The 23,179-nt window shown below is 39.4% G+C and overlaps 1 protein-coding gene across 1 annotated transcript in view; it reads left to right on the forward strand.

Moving 5' to 3' along the window:
- Positions 1–21,235, forward strand: part of LOC115217072 (WD repeat-containing protein 81) — a 60,838-nt gene extending 39,603 nt beyond the window's left edge. Inside the window, exons 16-27 of the mRNA XM_029786660.2 lie at positions 362–403; positions 1,075–1,261; positions 2,331–2,401; positions 3,652–3,711; positions 5,941–6,061; positions 7,056–7,158; positions 14,304–14,434; positions 16,084–16,145; positions 16,766–16,905; positions 18,243–18,342; positions 19,271–19,371; positions 21,079–21,235. Of these exons, the coding sequence (XP_029642520.1) occupies positions 362–403; positions 1,075–1,261; positions 2,331–2,401; positions 3,652–3,711; positions 5,941–6,061; positions 7,056–7,158; positions 14,304–14,434; positions 16,084–16,145; positions 16,766–16,905; positions 18,243–18,342; positions 19,271–19,371; positions 21,079–21,207 (1,247 nt within the window). The 3' untranslated portion in view covers positions 21,208–21,235. The remainder of the gene's footprint in view (positions 1–361; positions 404–1,074; positions 1,262–2,330; positions 2,402–3,651; positions 3,712–5,940; positions 6,062–7,055; positions 7,159–14,303; positions 14,435–16,083; positions 16,146–16,765; positions 16,906–18,242; positions 18,343–19,270; positions 19,372–21,078) is intronic.
- Positions 21,236–23,179: the final 1,944 nt, after the last annotated feature.

Below are 23,179 nucleotides of genomic sequence, written 5' to 3' on the forward strand. Positions count from 1 at the left end.
GCACGCAAAATGCACCCACTACACTCTTGGAGTGGTTGGCGTTAGGAAGGGCATTCATTTTGACCCAGGTGTTTTGCAACAGTAGAGTTTATATGCCAAGAGAATGTGGCAGTCCTATAAAGGACGATATTACTGTTGTTTTAGCCCCAGGAAAACATCTTTTCCAGCTGGTTATCGATACACAGTTTGTATAGGAGGAATGTAGGGTCCCAGACAGACCCACCACTCCTTGCCATACACTGTAGTCTCATACTGCAGCCATACACTCTGCTAGGGCTCTTCCCAGACTAATCTCTGATGTTACAAACAGCGAATAAGTTGGGCTTTTTTTTATTTAATTGCTGTTTTTTTCTTTTTACAGGTGTGACCCCTGACCTTGAGACACCAAGTGACTCTAGAACCAGTAAGTCTATTCTCAGTCTTTCTCTCTCTCTCTCACACACACACACATACACTCTATCATCATCATCATCATCACCATCATCGTTTAACACCTGCTTTCCATGCTAGCATGGGTTGGACGGTTTGACCGGGGTCTGGGAAGCCAAGAGGCTGCACCAGGCTCCAGTCTGATCTGGCAGTGTTTCTACAGGTGGATGCCCTTCCTAACAGAAGGGAGATGAGGATGATGTTGGTGGTGGTGGTGATAGTGGTGGTGGTGGTGGCCGTTGTGGTGATAGTCATAATTATCCCATTCCCATGCAAGGATGTTTTACAAGAAACAACTGACCCCAGTATGCAACTGGTACTGGATTTTATTGACCTCTCCAGAAAGAGATGATGAAGGATTGGGTGAGGATGAAGGCATGTATGCTCATCATCATCATCATCATCATTAATATTATTCTCTTCTCACCTCTTCCTCCTTTTCTTCTCCCCTCCTCCTCTTCTCTCCTACTCCTCTCCTCCCCTTCTCTCCTCCTCTTCTCTCTCCTACTCCTCCCTCTCCTAACCCCCCTCTTCTCTCCTCCTTTTCCACTTGTGTATCTCTTTCTTCGTTTTCTCTCCTCCTCCCACTACCACTGAAAGCGCTACAAATTCCTTTACCTTTACTTCTACCTCTTCCAATGACAGTCGAAAGCTTACTGGCCAAGACCGAAGACCCCGGGCCCCATGGTGGGATTGGCAGCAACGTCGCAGTAGTTGGCAACCGGATAGAACTTCAGCAGCAACTGGGCAGTGGACATCCAGAGGTGCCCGCAGTGAGTCCAGGCTACAAACACACCGGAATCCTGCATATTGGACAGGAGGATCTCAAAAAGTAAGTGACACCGTAACATTGAGTGCAGCTGCACACTACCACCCCATGCACACACACTCACTCACACATACACATTAACACACTCATTAAGATGCTTACAGTAAAGGACATAAGTATAATATCATCATCATCATCGTTTAACGTCCGCTTTCCATGCTAGCATGGGTTGGACTATTTGACTGAGGACTGGCGAACCAGATGGCTGCACCAGGCTCCAATCTTGATCTGGCAGTGTTTCTACAGCTGGATGCCCGTCCTAACGCCAACCACTCTGAGAGTGTAGTGGGTGCTTTTCTGTGCCACCGGCACAGGGCCAGTCAGACGGTACTGGCAACGACCTCGCTTGAATGTTTTTACACATGTCACCAGCACAGGTGCCAGTAAGGCAATGCTGGTAACGATCACGCTCGGATGGTGCCTTTTATGTTCCACTGGCACGGAGGCCTGATAGCCGCTCTGGCAATGATCACGCTCGGATGGTGCTCTTAGCACCCTACTAGCATGGGGCACAAGTGCCAGTAAGGCGACGCTGGTAATGATCACACTCGAATGGTACCTTTTAAGTGCTACTGGCACTGAAGCCGGTTAGCCGCTCAGTCAATGATCACACTCATATGGTGCTCTTTGCACCCTGCTAGCACGGACGCCAGTCATCGAAAAATAATATTAACAGAAAAATAACACCGGCAACATACTTTAGGAATGAGAACACAAAGCATTTTGCCCAGCTTGCTGATGATTCTGATAGTTTGTGGCCCTGATACACACACATATATATATTCTTTTCTACTCTAGGCATAAGACCTGAAAGTTTTGGGGAGTGAGCGGGGTGCAGTCGATTAGATCGGCTCCAGTGCGTAACTGGTACTTAATTTATCAACACTGAAAAGATGAAAGGCAAAGCCGACCTCGACGGAATTTGAACTCAGAACATAAAGACAGACAAAATACTGCTAAGCATTTCACCCGGCATGCTAATATTTCTGCCAGCTCACTGCCTTACACACACACACACACACACACACACACACATATATATATTAATATGGTTTTGTGTTCTTATTTTCAGCCCTGAAATGGAGGTGAACAACCAACGCCACCTACGAGGCAACTGGCTGGCCTACTGGGAACATGAACTGGGTAAGTATACTTCTGTTTAAATAAGAATTAGCTTAGAGAAATAACTGAGAGTGGCCAATGGCTTGTATTTGAACACCATAAACAAATACAGGTGTATCAAATTCCATACAACATGAATTCTTGGTTTATTAAAATTACCTCTACCTCTAGAGGATGTGTATGAAGGTACACTAAGACCAACATGTGTGAAGATACACTCTGTGAAACCACCTGGCAAGCAATGCCTTGATGTCACTCTGACATGACACCCAGATAAAGCTGAAGAGTTCACCTGGTTACTAAGAGGATGTTTTCCCTTACAAACCTACTAGGCAGGTTAAACAAAGGGAAATTACTATGTAATTGACCGTTAGTAAGACAAAAGAGCTTTTAGAATGACCATTAAGTAAGGGGAAAAAACTGAAGGTACACGTACATGGGTGTGTATGCACGCACGTGTATGTATGTACATGTGTGCATGTGCGATTGCTATGAGAATTTTTACTTCCTTCCCTTCGGTTTTTTTCCCCTTATTTAACGGTCATTCTAATAGTTCTTTTGTCTTAATAACGGTTAATTACATAATAATTTCCCTTTGTTTAACGGTCATTTTCAAAGCATATTTTGATTGCCTCGATAACTGACGAGATGCCGGAGCAGGTTTCCGCCCCGACATCCGAAACTCGGAGTCTTATTATGGCAACCGAATAATTGTCACACACACACACATATATATATATATATACAAAATAAGAAAATGGAGAAACACATCTTAATCAATGATCAGCTACCAGATAATACCCAATCACATAATTTATTAAACCACTACATATGAACATTAAGGTCAAACATAATAATATAGAACAAAACAATGTACATGAAAGAGTACTTTTGATACAATAAGTACAGTATGTATAAGTGAATATAAATAAATACAAATATAAATATACACTACATCTTACAGCTGTTTCAGCCATGCAGATATGGGTGCCTCATTATGCTCATAACTTTGTTGGGTGCTTCACTAGCAGTATATTGGATATATGTTATCCCATGGAGGGTTGCACTTACAACCCCTATCTCAATTTGTATATATATATATATATATATGTATGTATATATATATATATATATATATATATATATTATATATATATATATATATATTTATATTTATATATATATATAAATCTAGATTACATAGATAGTCATTCAGACCCGTTTGTATTGTATTCCCTAACATTTTCATTTGTTGATATCTCCCTGTACAGGGCTCAGTGACCGAACAGCAGCCTTCAACTTCAAACACATCAAACTGCAAACTTTCTTGGGTAAGTCTTTATACCCCACCACTTTCTCTCTCTCGTCTCTCCCACCCCATCCGCATAACTATGTATAGTCTTCCATATCAATCATTCAAAATATGCATACATCTGTTTTTGCATGTATTTCAGTTATTCTTGTACAATTAACTTCGCAGCCTCTGTTAAGTTTAATGGCTGGAAGTTATTTCACAAAAATAGTAGAATTCACTCTTCTACACTCTTCCCTCTTCTGTAATATTCCTATGGCTTCTTCATTTAGTAGCAATAGTCTTTTTGAAGCCCTTCAGTCTATTGTGCTATGCTTTTTCTTGATGAGAATGCTGACTTAGAATCAGTGAATTCTTTGAAATGCAAAGTATTCCCAATATATTTACACATTTAAGAAACAATACAGCCTCGTCCAAGTATGTCTGGTACCTAAAGGACACATAGTTCACCACTTTGAAAATGTAATAGTCTATTCTTGGTTTTCCATTATATTTAGACTCAAAGTAATGTTTGTTCTAAGTTGTGCTGACTGTAGTTTGTGCTTCACTGAGAAACTGGACATTTTGTTCCATGACCAGAATGATTTTAATGAAAAGTTAAACTTTATATTATCATCAAGGGAATTGTAATGAATTTTATTTCATTTCTAGCACATTTTGACAAATATTTATTTCTTAATCATTTTTTTGATGGCAGTTGTCTCCCTTGAACAAACCCACTCTCTATTTTATTTAGTTGACTGCCGAACAAAATACCTTGTGATATTTGCTCTAGCTCCAGACATTCTGAGTTCAAATCCCATCAAGGTTAACTCGGTCCATCGTCATCATCATCGTCGTTTAGCGTCCGCTTTCCATGCTTTGGATGGTTCAACTGGGGTTCTGGGAAGCCAGAAGGCTATGCCAGGCCCTGTCTGATCTGGCAGTGTTTCTCCAGCTGGATGCCCTTCCTAACGCCAACTACTCCGTGAGTGTAGTGGGTGCTTTTTATGTGCCACCTGCACAGGTGCCAGACGAGGCTGGCAAACGGCCACGATCGGATGGTGCTTTTTACATGCCATCGGCACGGTGGCCGGTCGGGGCGGCGCTGAAGTACCAGTCAAGTATTGGGGTCAATGTTATCGACTAAGCCCCCCTCCCCTCAAAATTGCAGGCCTTGTACCTAAATCAGAAATCAATGAAGGTAGAGAATTAATAGAATCATTATTTTTTCTGGCTTGTTATGTTACGAACTAAAATTCTTTCAAGGTCAACTTGACCTTTCATCCTTTCGGGGTTGATGAAATAAAGTACCTATGAAGTACTGGGATTGATGTATTTGATTGACCCCCCCCCTCCCCATCAAAATTCAGCCCTTGGGGCCTATAGCAGAAAGAATTAACTAAGGCAGTGAGCTGGCAGCACCATTACTGCACCAGACAAAATGCTTAGCAACAATTCTTCTAACTCTTTACACTCTCGGTTCAAATGCCTCTCAGACCAACTTTGTCTTTTATTCATTCAGAGTCAGTAAATAAGTACCAGTTGAGCACTTGGGTCGATGTAACTGACAAAACCCTAACCCCAAAATTTCAGGCCTTGTGCTATAGTAAAGAGAATTATTGTTGCTGATTTGTTTGTTTGTTTGTTTGTTGAGCGAAGCGGTCTTCGTCCCAGTGGGAGAAGTCCGAAATGTGGTCCTTTGCTATTCGTAAGACCCGCAGAAGAGAAAGCAGGTCAACCCTCGAAACCGAGAGCATCGACGGATGGATGAATGCGCATCCAGGCTCAGTGGTTGTGTAGGAAGTCAGGGACAAGAAACAGGAAGAAAGAGTGAGAGAGAAAGATGGGGCAAAAGAGTACAACAGGGGTCGCCACCACCACCTCCTGCCGGAACCTCGTGGAGCTTTAGGTGTTTTCGCTCAATGAACACACACAACGCCCGGCCTGGGAATCGAAACTATGATCCTCCAACCGTTTGTCCGCTGCCCTAACCACTGGGCCATTGCGCCTCCACTGTTGTTGCTGAAGACAGCTAGCTGGCAGAATCGTTAGCAGCATCATTAGCTTGGTGGCATTTTTTCTGGCTTCACGTTCTGAGTTCAAATTCCACTGTGGTCGACTTTGCCTTTCATCCTTTCAGGGTCGACAAAATAGGTACCAGTTACCATGTAACCAACTTAGTCTCTCCCCCCAAAACTGCTGGCCTTGTGCCAAAATTTGGAACCATTATTGTTATTGTTGTTGTTGTCTGTTGTTATATTTACAGGTCACAACACCAGCATCAGATCGCTGTGTGTGTTGGACAGTGAGAGCTCCTTCATCAGTGCGAGTAAAGACAAGACCGTAAAACTCTGGTCACTGACCAGCTTTGGAGATGGATCCGGAAAGTAAGTTTCTATCAGATATTTCTGATGTAGTGTGTAACCTCAGATCAGCCCTCAATCAGCAGCTTTTTTTTTAAGATGGTCGAGTATGATTTGAGGGAGATTTGGCTGCTATTTCTGATCGGTTTATGGACTGCTTGGTCTGGAAAAAGTATGTTTCACTTGTTTTTTTACTCCCAGGTCAGCAGTGATCAAGCAGGCTTATAAAGGTGTTTCAGCCATGGCCACCCCATCTAAATTATTTAATATAACTATTTTTTTATTCATTTTTGTTTTTCGTTTTTTTATAAGTAGTAAGTTGTGATTTGAGAATGATTTATGTGTACCTTTCCTTCATTGGACACTAAACTCTGCTTGCAAAGATCTGTTGAGGCAAGTGAAATCAAAATCAAAATCAAATTCTATGACTGGCATCTGTGCTAGTGGAGCGCTAAGAGCACCATCTGAGCATGATCGTTGCCAGAGCAGCTAACTGGCTTCCGAGCCGGTGGCACATAAAAAGTACCATTCAAGCATGATCGTTACCAGCATCATCTAACTGGCACTTGTGCCAGTGACACATGAAAAAACATTCGAGCGAGGTCATTGCCAGTACCACCTGACTGGCCCTCGTGCCAGTGGCACGTAAAAGTACCCACTACACTCTCGTAGTGGTTGGCGTTCGGAAGGGCATTCAGCTGTAGAAACTCTGCCAGATCAGATTGGAGCCTGGTGCGGCCATCTGGTTCGCCAGTCCTCAGTTAAATTGTCCAACCCATGCTAGCATGGAAAGCGGACGTTAAACAATGATGATGATGATGATGATGATGATTAACTGCTATTTCTGACAGGTTCAGCAAGCATGTAATGGTGCCTTCATTGGCTTGTATCTTCATCTGTGTGTGTTTGTGTATGTTCCCAGTTTAATCGCACTTGAGTCAATAAAAGTAAATTAAGCTTTTTTTTATTTTCTCTTTGAACATGGAAATGTAACCTTAACTGTTTTTTTCTGTTGCAGATGTGGTTGTCAATGGACGTATCGGTTGCACAAGAAGTCCGTGTTCAGCGTTGGCTTCTTGGAGAGTGTCCGTCTGGTTGCATCCAGTGACAGTACTGTGCATGTAAGTGACCCCCTTGCATTTTTGTAGCAAATAGAAAAAATTTGCACTCAGACACACACACACACACACACAGTCACTCACACATGCTTTCCCAACTCTAACTTAAACTTGAATACATATTTACCCCATTTCCTCCAGACACAAACGTAAACACACCTGTCTGTGTGGGGGTACACATATACATGTTATTTGTCATTGGTGTCCCTCTATGAAATCTAGTGTATAGCCACAAGCTTCATTGGTCAACTCATTGCTGACATCTATAATATATATATATATATACTCTCTCTCTCTCTCTTTTACTCTTTTACTTGTTTCAGTCATTTGACTGCGGCCATGCTGGGGCATCGCCTTTAATCGAGCAACTCAACCCCGGGACTTATTCTTTGTAAGCCCAGTACTTATTCTATAGGTCTCTTTTTGCTGAACCGCTAAGTAACGGGGACATAAACACACTGGCATCGGTTGTCAAGCAATGCTAGGGGGACAGACACACAAAAATACACGCACACACACACACACACACACACACACATATATATATATATATATATATATATAATAATAAATATTAGGGAATATATCCAAATTTACAGGGAAAAAAATCAGATTTAGGATTAAATCCAATTTTATAGTAAAATATTATAAAATATTATTTGAGACAAAACCACTATTTTGCAAAACAAACAAGGAAAGACTTAATCAATACATAAAATTTAATAAATAGTCAAAAAAACCGCCACTACAATCGTTTCTTGTCTTGATCGACAATCTTCAGGTGGACTTCCAATCTAAAAAATCAAAATTTTAAAATATAAAAATAATACTTTTAAATAATTAAAGTATAAATGAAAAAATATAAGTATATAATCCATATATAACCTATATATAATCCATATCGAAAATATAGACTAATTACCACGAATTCCCTAAAAAAACCATGATAAAACAAAACTCTTAAAAACATATAACGATAAAATCTCCCTTTGCTAAACTCTATAACAAACCTATAAAGTAAACCCCCTAACCTAAACATTCACACACAAATACACACACGTAAACCACAGACTCACGACTTATACACATACCTATACTAACTTATAAACCTCAATATACACCAAAACCCACTCCCTCCCCACACAGACAAATTAACACATACATCCCAAAACCTAAATAACAAACCCATATACACATTCACACACAAACACACACTCACACGCAAAACACTCACACACAAAAGATACATATACTCCCTCACATATACGCCTATACATACTCACTAAACTCGACATATACAACATACTTACACACCACAAAAAAACATTATATACATTTATGAGCTTTAACTCACCTTAGCATCTCTAACAAACAACTTGCAGTAACCCAATCCCATTCTCTATGCCTACCTCACTACTACACTATTCCATTCACATTCCAAGCAACGCTAGTCCACCACCCGTTATTCACGTAGCAAAACGAACACCACTCAAAAATTATGAATGAAACAATGTAAAAAAATAACCAACACCTAAAATAGACAAAATACCACGAATTACCTAAAAAACCATGATAAACCAAAACTCATAAAAGCATATACGATAAAATCTCCCTTTGCTAAACCCTATAACAAACTTATATAGCAATCCCCCTAACCTAAACATTCACACACAAAAAACCCACACGTAAACCACAGACCCAAGACTTATACACAAACCTATACTAACTTATAAACCTCAATATACACCAAAAACCACTCCCTCCCCACACAGACAAATTAACACATACATCCCAAATCCTAAATAACAAACCCAAATACACATTCACACACAAACACACACACACGCAAAACACACACACACAACAGATACATATGCTCCCTCACATATACGCATATACATACTCACTAAAACTCGATATATACAACAATATTTACACCCACACTCATACAGATAAATAAATTAATTATACAATTAAAAACTCACAACCAATCTCATATACATAAACACTCTTATGAAAACAACAATAAATACATCGTAATTAACCAGAATATCAAAAATAACATTATGACATAAGGATAAATCAAATACATACTTACAATTCAGTTACAAATTATGAAGTGAAATTAGATTCTTAGCCGTTAAAAAACCAAACAAAATTACGTTACCATGGAAATAACTAATGTAAAAAAAGAATACGCGCCATAGAAAGTAAACGTCATTCATAGTATGAATGGAGAAATATAATAATGGAACTAAAAACTATTTCCACGTAGCAAACCAACGCTACTTAAAAAAATTTATTATGAATGGATTCTTTAAAAACTATCATGAAAAATCAATTATATACATTTATGAGCTTTAGCTCACCCTAGCAACTCTAACAAACAACTTACAGTAACCCATACTCAATGCCTACCTCATTACCACCCTAATCCATTCACAATTCCAAGCAACACTAGTCCACCACCCGGTTACAATTCCCAACTCTACCCATTCATTCACAATTTCAACGACGTTCCCTTCAACAACTCTACATATAAGCCTCAACATATACACCGGAGATACACTTACACATCCGTGCGGATGGGTGAGAGTATACATTAAGTGTAGTGATGGGGCTCCCATTTCTAAACACATTTGTACCTGTGTGGTAGTCTCCATGTGTATATTCACGCACGGGTATAAATACAGGGGGTACACGCTCACTTCATTACGTGTACCCCTCACATGTACATATGCATACTATTTTGGCTCGATATATGCAACAATGTAATCGCGCCCGTATGTGTGAGCATTCACTGGTTGTGCAATTCACCCATCTGGGTGTGATTGTGTGTAAACTTATCACTGTGGAGGTCGAGCTTGATACGTATATATTAGTGTGTATTAGGGGTTGTACGTACTAATTATGTTCATGTGCTTCACGCACTGCGTCCATGTATGGAAGAATATATTGGGATTACTATGTAGGTGTGAATAGGGTATGGGGGAGTTTTGTCATTGTATGGGTGTGGGTTTCATTTGTGATGGTGGTTAGTTGGTGATTATTAGTATGTTCTGTATATTAGGGCTAGTATGTATTATTCAAGTGTGTATAATTGTATACATATAATTGGTGTGAATGGGATTACTCCCATTTTTTTTTTTTTTTTTTTTTTATTATTATTTTTAGGGGATGTATGTGTTTATTTATCCAGCCCCACATGGATAAATAAACACATACATCCCCTAAAAGTAATAATAAAAAAAAAATAAAAAAAAAAAAAAAAAAATGGGAGTAATCCCATTCACACCAATTATATGTATACAATTATACACACTTGAATAATACATACTAGCCCTAATATACAGAACATACTAATAATCACCAACTAACCACCATCACAAATGAAACCCACACCCATACAATGACAAAACTCCCCCATACCCTATTCACACCTACATAGTAATCCCAATATATTCTTCCATACATGGACGCAAGTGCGTGAAGCACATGAACATAATTAGTACGTACAACCCCTAATACACACTAATATATACGTATCAAGCTCGACCTCCACAGTGATAAGTTTACACACAATCACACCCAGATGGGTGAATTGCACAACCAGTGAATGCTCACACATACGGGCGCGATTACATTGTTGCATATATCGAGCCAAAATAGTATGCATATGTACATGTGAGGGGTACACGTAAATGAAGTGAGCGTGTACCCCCTGTATTTATACCCGTGCGTGAAATACACATGGAGACTACCACACAGGTACAAATGTGTTTAGAAATGGGAGCCCCATCACTACACTTAATGTATACTCTCACCCATCCGCACGGATGTGTAAGTGTATCTCCGGTGTATATGTTGAGGCTTATATGTAGAGTTGTTGAAGGGAACGTCGTTGAAATTGTGAATGAATGGGTAGAGTTGGGAATTGTAACCGGGTGGTGGACTAGTGTTGCTTGGAATTGTGAATGGATTAGGGTGGTAATGAGGTAGGCATTGAGTATGGGTTACTGTAAGTTGTTTGTTAGAGTTGCTAGGGTGAGCTAAAGCTCATAAATGTATATAATTGATTTTTCATGATAGTTTTTAAAGAATCCATTCATAATAAATTTTTTTAAGTAGCGTTGGTTTGCTACGTGGAAATAGTTTTTAGTTCCATTTATTATATTTCTCCATTCATACTATGAATGACGTTTACTTTCTATGGCGCGTATTCTTTTTTTACATTAGTTATTTCCATGGTAACGTAATTTTGTTTGGTTTTTTAACGGCTAAGAATCTAATTTCACTTCATAATTTGTAACTGAATTGTAAGTATGTATTTGATTTATCCTTATGTCATAATGTTATTTTTGATATTCTGGTTAATTACGATGTATTTATTGTTGTTTTCATAAGAGTGTTTATGTATATGAGATTGGTTGTGAGTTTTTAATTGTATAATTAATTTATTTATCTGTATGAGTGTGGGTGTAAATATTGTTGTATATATCGAGTTTTAGTGAGTATGTATATGCGTATATGTGAGGGAGCATATGTATCTGTTGTGTGTGTGTGTTTTGCGTGTGGTGTGTTTTGTGTGTGAATGTGTATTTGGGTTTGTTATTTAGGATTTGGGATGTATGTGTTAATTTGTCTGTGTGGGGAGGGAGTGGTTTTTGGTGTATATTGAGGTTTATAAGTTAGTATAGGTTTGTGTATAAGTCTTGGGTCTGTGGTTTACGTGTGGGTTTTTTGTGTGTGAATGTTTAGGTTAGGGGGATTGCTATATAAGTTTGTTATAGGGTTTAGCAAAGGGAGATTTTATCGTTATATGCTTTTATGAGTTTTGGTTTATCATGGTTTTTTTAGGTAATTCGTGGTATTTTGTCTATTTTAGGTGTTGGTTATTTTTTTACATTGTTTCATTCATAATTTTTGAGTGGTGTTCGTTTTGCTACGTGAATAACCGGGTGGTGGACTAGCGTTGCTTGGAATGTGAATGGAATAGTGTAGTAGTGAGGTAGGCATAGAGAATGGGATTGGGTTACTGCAAGTTGTTTGTTAGAGATGCTAAGGTGAGTTAAAGCTCATAAATGTATATAATGTTTTTTGTGGGTGTGTAAGTATTGTTGTATATGTCGAGTTAGTGAGTATGTATAGGCGTATATGTGAGGGAGTATATGTATCTTTTGTGTGTGAGTGTTTTGCGTGTGAGTGTGTGTTTTGTGTGTGAATGTGTATATGGGTTTGTTATTTAGGTTTTGGGATGTATGTGTTAATTTGTCTGTGTGGGGAGGGAGTGGGTTTTGGTGTATATTGAGGTTTATAAGTTAGTATAGGTATGTGTATAAGTCGTGAGTCTGTGGTTTACGTGTGTGTATTTGTGTGTGAATGTTAGGTTAGGGGGTTTACTTTATAGGTTTGTTATAGAGTTTAGCAAAGGGAGATTTTATCGTTATATGTTTTTAAGAGTTTTGTTTTATCATGGTTTTTTTAGGTAATTCGTGGTATTTTGTCTATTTTAGGTGTTGGTTATTTTTTTACATTGTTTCATTCATAATTTTTGAGTGGTGTTCGTTTTGCTACGTGAATAACCGGGTGGTGGACTAGCGTTGCTTGGAATGTGAATGGAATAGTGTAGTAGTGAGGTAGGCATAGAGAATGGGATTGGGTTACTGCAAGTTGTTTGTTAGAGATGCTAAGGTGAGTTAAAGCTCATAAATGTATATAATGTTTTTTGTGGGTGTGTAAGTATTGTTGTATATGTCGAGTTTTAGTGAGTATGTATAGGCGTATATGTGAGGGAGTATATGTATCTTTTGTGTGTGAGTGTTTTGCGTGTGAGTGTGTGTTTTGTGTGTGAATGTGTATATGGGTTTGTTATTTAGGTTTTGGGATGTATGTGTTAATTTGTCTGTGTGGGGAGGGAGTGGGTTTTGGTGTATATTGAGGTTTATAAGTTAGTATAGGTATGTGTATAAGTCGTGAGTCTGTGGTTTACGTGTGTGTATTTGTGTGTGAATGTTTAGGTTAGGGGGTTTACTTTATAGGTTTGTTATAGAGTTTAGCAAAGGGAGATTTTATCGTTATATGTTTTTAAGAGTTTTGTTTTATCATGGTTTTTTTAGGGAATTCGTGGTAATTAGTCTATATTTTCGATATGGATTATATATAGGTTATATATGGATTATATACTTATATTTTTTCATTTATACTTTAATTATTTAAAAGTATTATTTTTATATTTTAAAATTTTGATTTTTTAGATTGGAAGTCCACCTGAAGATTGTCGATCAAGACAAGAAACGATTGTAGTGGCGGTTTTTTTGACTATTTATTAAATTTTATGTATTGATTAAGTCTTTCCTTGTTTGTTTTGCAAAATAGTGGTTTTGTCTCAAATAATATTTTATATATATATAATATATATATATATATATATATATGACATATATATGACATATATATATACATACATATAATATATATATTATAATTTAGGGTATCTAAGAGATACCGCCATGCTGAAAATAGCAGCCAAGATCTGACTCTAAAACCACAATAAATGCCCATACAGCACAAGGAGAGAAGACCAAAAGACAAAATAAACTACTAAAAAATTACTGGATAATTCCAGATCCCGGATTTCTGGCTTTACTAGTTTATTTTGTCTTTCTGTCTTCTCTCCTTGTGCTGTATGGGCATTTAATGTGGCTTTAGAGTCAGATCTTGGCTGCTATTTCCAGCATGGGGGTATCTCTTAGGTACCCTAAATTATAATTTTAATAATAATTATTACCTCTGAAGGTTTTTATTTCCATGGTGGCGACTTGATAATATTGTTATTTAATTTAAATTAGCGATCTTGTCCTTATGTGTGTATATATATATATATATATATTGTTGTATTTAGGAATGGTCATTTTGCCAGTTTAGCCAATAAAAACACACGCACTATATATTTGCTGTTACTTTGCTTCAGTGTTATTCATTTTTTACATTAATCTTAATCTTATTTCGGCTACGGTTCTTTCGTCACTCCTGTGACCTCATCAGTGATCCTTTGCTTTCTTCTTTATATATAACATATATATATATATATATATATATATATAACATAATATATATAACATGTTTGCAATTTGTCTGTCTCATTGTAGATATGGGATCCATTTCGAGGAGACTGTGTCCGTCAGTTGGAATCATCAAAGAACAGTCCTGTGATTGCCCTGGCACCAATTCCAGCACCAAGTTCTATGATGATTACTGCAACTAATGATTCCACCCTCAGGTTGTATATTTTGTATATGTATAAACACTGTATGTGTGTGTGTGTGTGGAAAGGAGAGAAAGAGGGATAATACTGGCTTCAAGTTTTGGAACAAGGCCAGCAGTTTCCGGTGGGAGGGGACAAGTTGTTCACATCAACCTCAGTGCTTGACTGGTACTTATTTTATTGACCTCGAAGGAATGAAAGGCAAAGGCAACCCCAGTGGAATTTGAACCTGGATCGTAAAGACAGACAAAATGTTGTGAAGCATTTTGCCAGGCATGCTAATGGTTCTGTCATCATGCTATCCTAGAGAGAATAATAATAATAATAATAATAATAATCATCATCATCGTTTAACATCTGTTTTCCATGCTGGCATGTGTTGGACGGTTTGACTGAAGTATGAAGAGTCAATGGGCTGCATCAGGCTCCATCTGGCAATGTTTCTACGGCTGGATGCCCTTCCTAACGCCAACCACTCCGTGAGTGTAGTGGGTGCTTTTCACGTGCCACCAGCACAGGGGCCAGTCAGGGGGCCCTGACATTGATCACGTTTGGATAGTGCTTTTTACATGCCACCAACACAGGGGCCAGTCAGCGGGCCCTGACATTGATCACGTTCAGATAGTGCTTTTCATGGGCCAGTCAGGGAGTACTGGCATTGACCACGTTCAAATGGTGCTTTTTACATGCCATCAGCACAGGGGCCAGTTAGGGGGTCCTGACATCGATCATGTTCAGATAGTGCTTTTCACGTGCCACCGGCACAGGGGCCAGTCAGGGGGTACTGGCATTGACCACATTCAGATGGTGCTTTTTACATGCCACTAGCACGGGAGCCAAATAATACTTATTATTGTTGAGATAAGGTGGGCATGGGTGGATAGTGCTTGACTGGTAATTATTTTTTTCGATTCTGGAAAGCAAAGTTCACATTGGAAGAATTTGAACTCAGAACGTAAAGCTACAAGAAATGTCCATAAACATTTTGCATGGAATACCAACGATTCTGCCAGCCCTGAGCCTTGGATGATGATGATGATGATGATGATAATAATAATCCTTTGTACTAAAGGCACAAGGCCTGGAGTTTAGTGGGAGGGGACTAGTCGATAACATCAACCCCAGTGTCTCACTGGTATTTAATTTATCAACCCCCAAAAAGATGAAAGGCAAAGTCGACCTCAGCAGAATTTGAACTCAGAACGTAAAGACGGAGAAAATGCTGCTAAGCATTTCACCCAACCTGCTAACGTCTCTGCCAGCTGCTGCTGCTGCTATTGATAATGATGATAATGATGATGATGATGACGATGACCACCACCATGTGGTTGTTGCAACTTCATCACATTGTCTCTAATTATTATTATTATTATTATTATTATTATTAATATCATTATTATTAGCCGGCAGAATTTTGGAAGAGGAGACTAATCAGTTGTATCGACCCCAGTGTATCACTAGTACTTAATTTATCGACCTCCAAAAGGATGAAAGGCAAAGTTGGCCTTGGCAGAACTTGAACTCAGAATGTAGAAACAAATAATAATAATAATAATAATGATTTCTTTCTTTATTTATAATAATTATAATAGTATCTTATGAAAAAGAGTAAATTTCTGTAAAGAAGAAACGATATCTAATACATTATTTTCATTTATTTGAAGGTTTTTGGACCTGCGTACAGGTAGCTATGCCCATGAATATAGATGTTCTCCCGTGTCGGCTGGTAATTATAAAAGACTTTCATTTGTTATTTGCTCTGTGTAAAACAAATAGAGATAATAATCTTAATTTTTACCTGAGACTGACCCTGGTTCAGTGACCCAAACATCCTGTGATCAAAGCTAGAACTTCTCTTTAAAGTTCAATGTTAATTTTTGTTTCAGACATCGTTTTAGTAATGGTAAGGTTGTTTCATCAAATTCTTCATTGTCTTTGAAAGTGCTTGAAAGAAAGGCTGTGTCATTACCTGAAGTAAATAAAGTGAAGGCGCATGGCTCAGTGGTTAGAGCGTCGAGCTTACAATTGTGAGGCTGTGAGTTCGAATCCTGCACAGGTAAATGCACATCAGCATTTAACCACCTGGCATGGGTTGGACAGTTCGACAAGAACCGGTGCACTTGAGAACTTTGCCAAACCTCAGATGTCTGTTTCGGCATGGTTTCGAAGGCCGGATGCCATTTCTAATGCCAACCACTTTGCAGAGTGTGCTGGGTGCATTTTATGTTGCACTTGTACACAGAAATACATAGGTGCACGTGTGCACCCACAACACACAGACTCGCCCACATCTATTCTCATAGCAGTGTGCATCAAGTTGACACTCCGATTTCTTCTTTGTTGCAGGTGTGATCAGATCAGTAACTGTCAGTCCAGACAGCAATTGGGTTGCTGTGGCCTTCTCTTCTGGGATTGTCTCAGTTCTTGATATCAGGGCTGGTACACTTCTTGGTCAGCGAAAGGCTCATGACACTGATATATTGCAGGTAAGATCTTTTGGTTGGTTGCCAGTGTTATCAAGGTTAGGTTGTTTCTCATATTTTGGTCATTATCATCATCATCATCTTCATCATCTTCATCATCATCATCTTCATCATCTTCATCATCTTCATCATCTTCATCATCATCTTCATCATCTTCATCATCTTCATCATCTTCATCATCATTATCATCATCTTCATCATCATCTTCATCATCATCATTCTTCATCATCATCTTCATCATCATCATCTTCATCATCATCTTCATTAGCTTCATCATCATCTTCATCATCATCATCATCATCATTATTGTTTAACTTAAGGCAGCGAGCTGGCAGAATCGTGAGCACACTGGACGAAATGCTTAGCAGTATTTTGCCCGTCGCTGTGTTCTGAGTTCAAATTCCACAGAGGTCGACTTCATCTTTCATCTATTTGGGGTCGATAAATTAAGTACCAGTTGTGTACTGGGGTCAATGTAATCGACTATCTCCCTTCCCCAAATTCCAGGCTTTGTGCCTAGATTAGAAAAGGATTATTATTATTGTTTAAACCCTGTGTCTGATTTGGTCAAGAAACAAACCTAAGATAAAAAAACATTTTGGCCATTCTGTTGCTGGTGATTCATCATCACTGCCACCACCACCACCACCATCCTTTAATGTCCATTTTCCATGCTGGCATGGATTGGATGGTTTGACAGGAGCTGGCAGGGCCAGGAGCCATACCAAGTTCCAGCTGGTGACAGTTTATTGCAGACGATTTGTCCGTTCTTCGTTTTTTTTTCCCTTATTTTTCTCTTTTTCTGGTGAGCAACACATGGTTCACAGCCTCTCTTTATGCCACTCATGTGATTAAGGAAGACATGAACATCACATAATCACATCTCACCTCTTCTCTCCTTTAACATGAGAAGACTTCTGACTTGTGAAGATCTAAAAATGTTTTTTTTTTGTACCTAAAACCATGTTCTGTCTGAGATATAAAACATATATATATATATATATATATATATATAATATATATATATATAAAAGTTAATCCAAACATGAAAACACAAAGAGAAAACACAACAACATGAGGACGTGGAACAAGTTTAGTATTATTGGACGCTCAGGAAAGAAGGAGGGTTTAACGTTTCGAGCGGAGCTCTTCGTTAGAAACATAGGAAAAGGAAAGATCCAAAGAAGGGAAGACGGAGGAAAAAAAATCGCCAACGGTACACACGCGGTCACATAAATATATATATATATCACCAACACCATTATAATCATTGTAATGACGATCACCACATCTACTATGCTACCATGATCGTCTTCAAAACTGTTATTGTTTCTTCACAGATCAAAGCGTGCAACCGTCACACGTTTGTAACATCCTCCTTTGACCAAACCATGCGGCTGTGGAACTCCAGTGACCTGAAGGAAATCTGTCAGTTCAAAGGTAAGTCCCGTTGTTCACACGCACGCACATTTAGACATTGCGATACGGGGAAACACATTGAAATATTTAAATGAAATACAAAACATAGAGTTATCTCCCTTGACATATCTCTCGACGGTTATAAAAAGTTCCCCTTCCAAAGTGATCCGTCATACGAACGGTGATGCTCTTTCTTCAATATTAATATAAGCTCCTCTTTTATTGGTTTCAGATTTTGGCACAAGGCCAGTAATTTCTTGAGCGGGGTTAAGATTGTGTGATGTGAAAGCATGTGGCCTTGTGGTCAGCGTCCTGGCTGTCAGTCATAAGTTTGTGGGTTCAATTCCTGGCCTGGGCATTACGTTGCGTCCTTGAGCAAGACACTTTTTCTTGTTGCCTCAGTCTACTCAGCTGTAAATGGGTACCTTGCTGGAGTGGTTCTCTCTCTCCTCCTCTCTCTTTCATCCACCTTTCTCTCTCATCCACATCTCTCGCTCACCCATCTCTCTTTCTCACCTGCCTCTCTCACCCACTCTTTCGCTCTCTCTCGCACCACCACTCTTTCTCACCTCCTCTCACACCACCACTCTTTCTCACCTCCTCTCACTCTCCCCCTTCTCCCTCTTCCCCCTCCGCCTCCAGCTGTGACATCCTCCGTATACCCCGAGGTCAAGTCCGAAGGTACCCAGACTATGTCTATGTCTGTTTGCAACTATATAGGACCCTTCAACATTCAGCAAAACCATGGTTGCGGCTATCGAGTGATATTTACTCATTACTCGTGAATGATGACTGGCTGCATTCAATTGCAGAGTTGAGTAAGATTTAGTTACTATTTCTAACAACCCGAGTGACCACACTGTGGTCCTCCCCATTTGCTCAGCTCTCTCTCTCTCAATATTTCCAATGTAGGTGTTGTTGCTAATGTATGTTCGTTTTTTTGTTGCAGGTGCATCAGAACCCGTTCACTGCATTGGTTTGTACCGTAATCAGATCATCTCTGCCACGGCAGGCAATAAAATTGGTGTCCATTCTTCCATTGACCGGCATGTAAGTATGAGAATTCACAAAAACCTAAAAGATGCACCCCATGTATGTGTGTGTGTGTGTGTGTGTTTTATTACTCTTTTACTTGTTTCAGTCATTTGACTGCAGCCATGCTGGAGTACCGCCTTTAGTCGAGCAAATCGACCCCGGGACTTACTCTTTGTAAGCCCAGTACTTATTCTATTGGTCTCTTTTGCCAAACTGCTAAGTGACGGGGACGTAAAGACACCAGCATCGGTTGTCAAGCAATGCTAGAGGGACAAACACAGACGCACAAACATATACACACACATACATACATATATATATATATATACATATATATATATATACATACATATATATACGACGGGTTTCTTTCAGTTTCCGGCTACCAAATCCACTCACAAGGCTTTGGTCGGCCCCAGGCTATAGCAGAAGACACTTGCCCAAGATGCCAGACAGTGGGACTGAACCCGGAACCACGTGGTTGGTAAGCAAGCTACTTACCACACAGCCACTCTTGCGCCTATAGTATAGATTATGTCGTAATTGTAAGCAATATGACCATCCTATGAATTGTGTCATTCATTTTCAATTTTAGTGACCGGAAAGAGATTTGGCTGGAGAAAATCTGCCCTAAGGCATTTCTTCTGACCCATGCAAGCATGGTAAAATGGATGTCGAAATAATGGACTGATGACCCCTATCCCAATAATATTCCCCTTCTTAGTTGAATTGGTGGTGGTGGGGGTTTTTGTCTTGCAAGACACTTGGTGACTTCACTGGTGCTGGTGCAACATAAAAGGTACTCAGTCCACTTTGTGGAGTGGTTGGTGTTAGGAAGGGCATCCCAGCATAAAAAACCATGCCCAAGTAGACAGTGGAGCTTGGCATAGTCTTCTGATTTGCCAGTTCCTGTCAAACCATCCAGATTAGGCCAGCATGGAAAATGGGTACTTGATGATGATGATGATGACGACGACGACGACGACGGCGGCGGCGAAGACGACGACGACGACGGTGGGTGTGTGTGTGTGTATCATTTAATACCTATTTTCCATGCTAGCATGGGTTGGACAGTTTGAAAGGAGATGGCTAATCACAAGACTGTGCCAAGATCTGCTGGCTGATTTGGTATGGTTTTTGCGGCTGGTTGCCCTTCTCAATGCCAACTACTTATTTACAGGGTTTATTGGGTGCTCTTTGTGCAGCACCAGCATCAGTGAGGTCGCCAAACAACTCACCAAAGACCGCACCCTGAACTGAGAGAGGGAGGTGGCTGTGTGCCAAGTGATGAGAGGTTAGAGTATGAATAGAAAGACAGAAATAAAATGGTTTGCAATTAAGGGGAAATATACATACATACATACATACATACATACACACACACACACACCACACACACACACACACACACACACACACACACACATGCAAGCTGGCAGAAAAGTTAGCTCACCAGGTGAAATGCTTAGTGGTATTTTGTCTGTTTTTATTTTCTGAGTTCAAATTCTGCCAAGATTGACTTTGCCTTTCATCCTTTCTGGGTCGATAAATTAAATACCAGTTGTATACTGGGGTGGATCTAATCAACAAGCCCTTTCCCCCAAAAATTTCGGGCCTTGTGCCTAGAGTAGAAAAGAATGTATGTATGCCCTGCTTGTGCCTACCCCCTTCCCATGCACATTTTCTTGTGCATAATGTTGTACTTTATATTTCTCTTTCCAGGCCACCTACAACCATACGAAACTTCACCCAGATACATTTAAAGGAGTCCTAGCAAGTATGGCAGTACTTCCACTGAACAGAACGTTACTTCTGGGAGCTGACAATGGGGCTATCCAACTCCTCTGTTGAAAAATTTGTTAAAAATATGGGGGGTGGGGAAATGCTCTCTCATGGACATATTCCTAGTTTTATATGGGAGAGAGAGAGAGAGACATCTTTTATTAATTACCACTGCCACCACCACCACCACCACCATCAACATCATCATTTCATTATCATCATTATCATTGTATAATAATTATTTTGGGCAGTGGATGGCCAGGATTGGTTGAGTGAATGAGCAGAAATAGCTTGTAGTGTTTTGTCACGCTCCGTGTTCTGATTTCAAATCCCACCAAAGTACAACTTCAGTTTTTTCATTCTTCCGGAATCAATGAAATAATTACTAGTCATATCTGGCGGGGTTTACATTATATGCTAACCCCTGTCCAACCCTGCCATCGTCCTAAAAAAAAAATGCTTTGTGGTATTTATCCTGGCCCTTAACAAACATTCTCAGTTCAAATCCTGTCATTGACTAACCTCCGGCCCTTAAAATTGCTAGTCTTGTGTCAAAATTTCAAACCATCATTATTATTATTATTATTATTATTATTATTATTATTATTTTTATTATTATTATTATTACTATTATTATTATTATTATTATGATTCTTCTTCTTCTTCTTCTTATTATTATTATTATTATTATTATTATTATTATTATTATATTATTATTATTATTAAGGTGGTGAGCTGGCAGAATTGTTAGCATGCTGGATGAAATGCTTAGCAGTATTTCACCCGTCGCTACGTTCTGAGTTCAAATTCTGCCGAGGTCAACTTTGCCTTTCACCCTTTCAGGGTTGTTGAATTAAGTACCAGTTGCACATTGGGGGTCAATGTAATCGACTATTCCCCCTCCCCCAAATTTCAGGCCTTGTGCCTACAATAGAAAGGATTATTATTATTATTATTATTATTATTATGATTATTATTGTTATTATTATTAAAAGGTGTGAGCTGACAGAATAGCTAGCATGCCATAGAAAATTCTTCACAGCAATTCGATTGTCTTTACATTCGAAATCCAAATTTTGCCATGGTGAACTTTACATGTCCTCCTATTGGAATCGATGAAAGAAGGACCAGTCAAGTCCTGGGGTCAGTGCAATCAACTTCTTCCTCCCCTCAAAAGTTGCTGGCCCTTTGCCAAAACTTTGAAATCACTATTACAGGCTAAGTTCAAATCCCACTCACATCAACTGTTTGTCATCCTTCTGGAGCTGATCAAATAAAGTACCACTCAGGTAGTTGGGGGTCATTGATATAACTGACTGTACCCTTCTAAGAAAATTCCTGCTCATAAACCTACGTTAAAAACAGTATTATATCATAATAAAGAAGTACAGTGGCTGGGCATATGAAACAGCTAATATGTCTGACACCTGACCCTCTGAACTTGCATATTTATATCTCACACTGAAGATATGGCAGTAAGACATAAGCAGGGCAGATAAAATCGTAACCCCTAACCCCAAGCCTCTAATCCTAATCCCTAACCCCTAACCACAACCCCTAACCACAACCCCTAACCACACCCCCTAACTACAGCCCCCTAACCACAAACCCTAACCACAACCCCTAACCACAGCCCCTAACCACAACCCCTAACCACAACTCCTAACCACAGCCCCTAACCACAACTCCTGACCACAACCCGTAACCCTAACCTTAACCCTTAACTGTAATCACTGACCTCCAACCCATACCTTCTGGTCTCTGCTCTGCCATTCTACTTTGGGTTTTTTCCCTTAGGGCTGCATGTGTGATCATCCCATTCTCAAACCTCCTCCCCCTGTTACTTTTCTGTCTCCTTTTCACCCCCCCACTCCACTTTCCTGCTCCTTCTCCTCCTCCTTCTCTTCACCCTCCCCCCCAACCGTAATCACCTTTATTATAATTCCCAGCACCTCCATCATCACCGCCAACATCCCAGAACCATTGCCACCACTACCATCACCATCACTATCATCATCATTATTTATAAGACATTAAGCAC

This window comes from Octopus sinensis, linkage group LG11 (assembly GCF_006345805.1).
Source record: "Octopus sinensis linkage group LG11, ASM634580v1, whole genome shotgun sequence".
Taxonomy (NCBI): domain Eukaryota; kingdom Metazoa; phylum Mollusca; class Cephalopoda; order Octopoda; family Octopodidae; genus Octopus; species Octopus sinensis.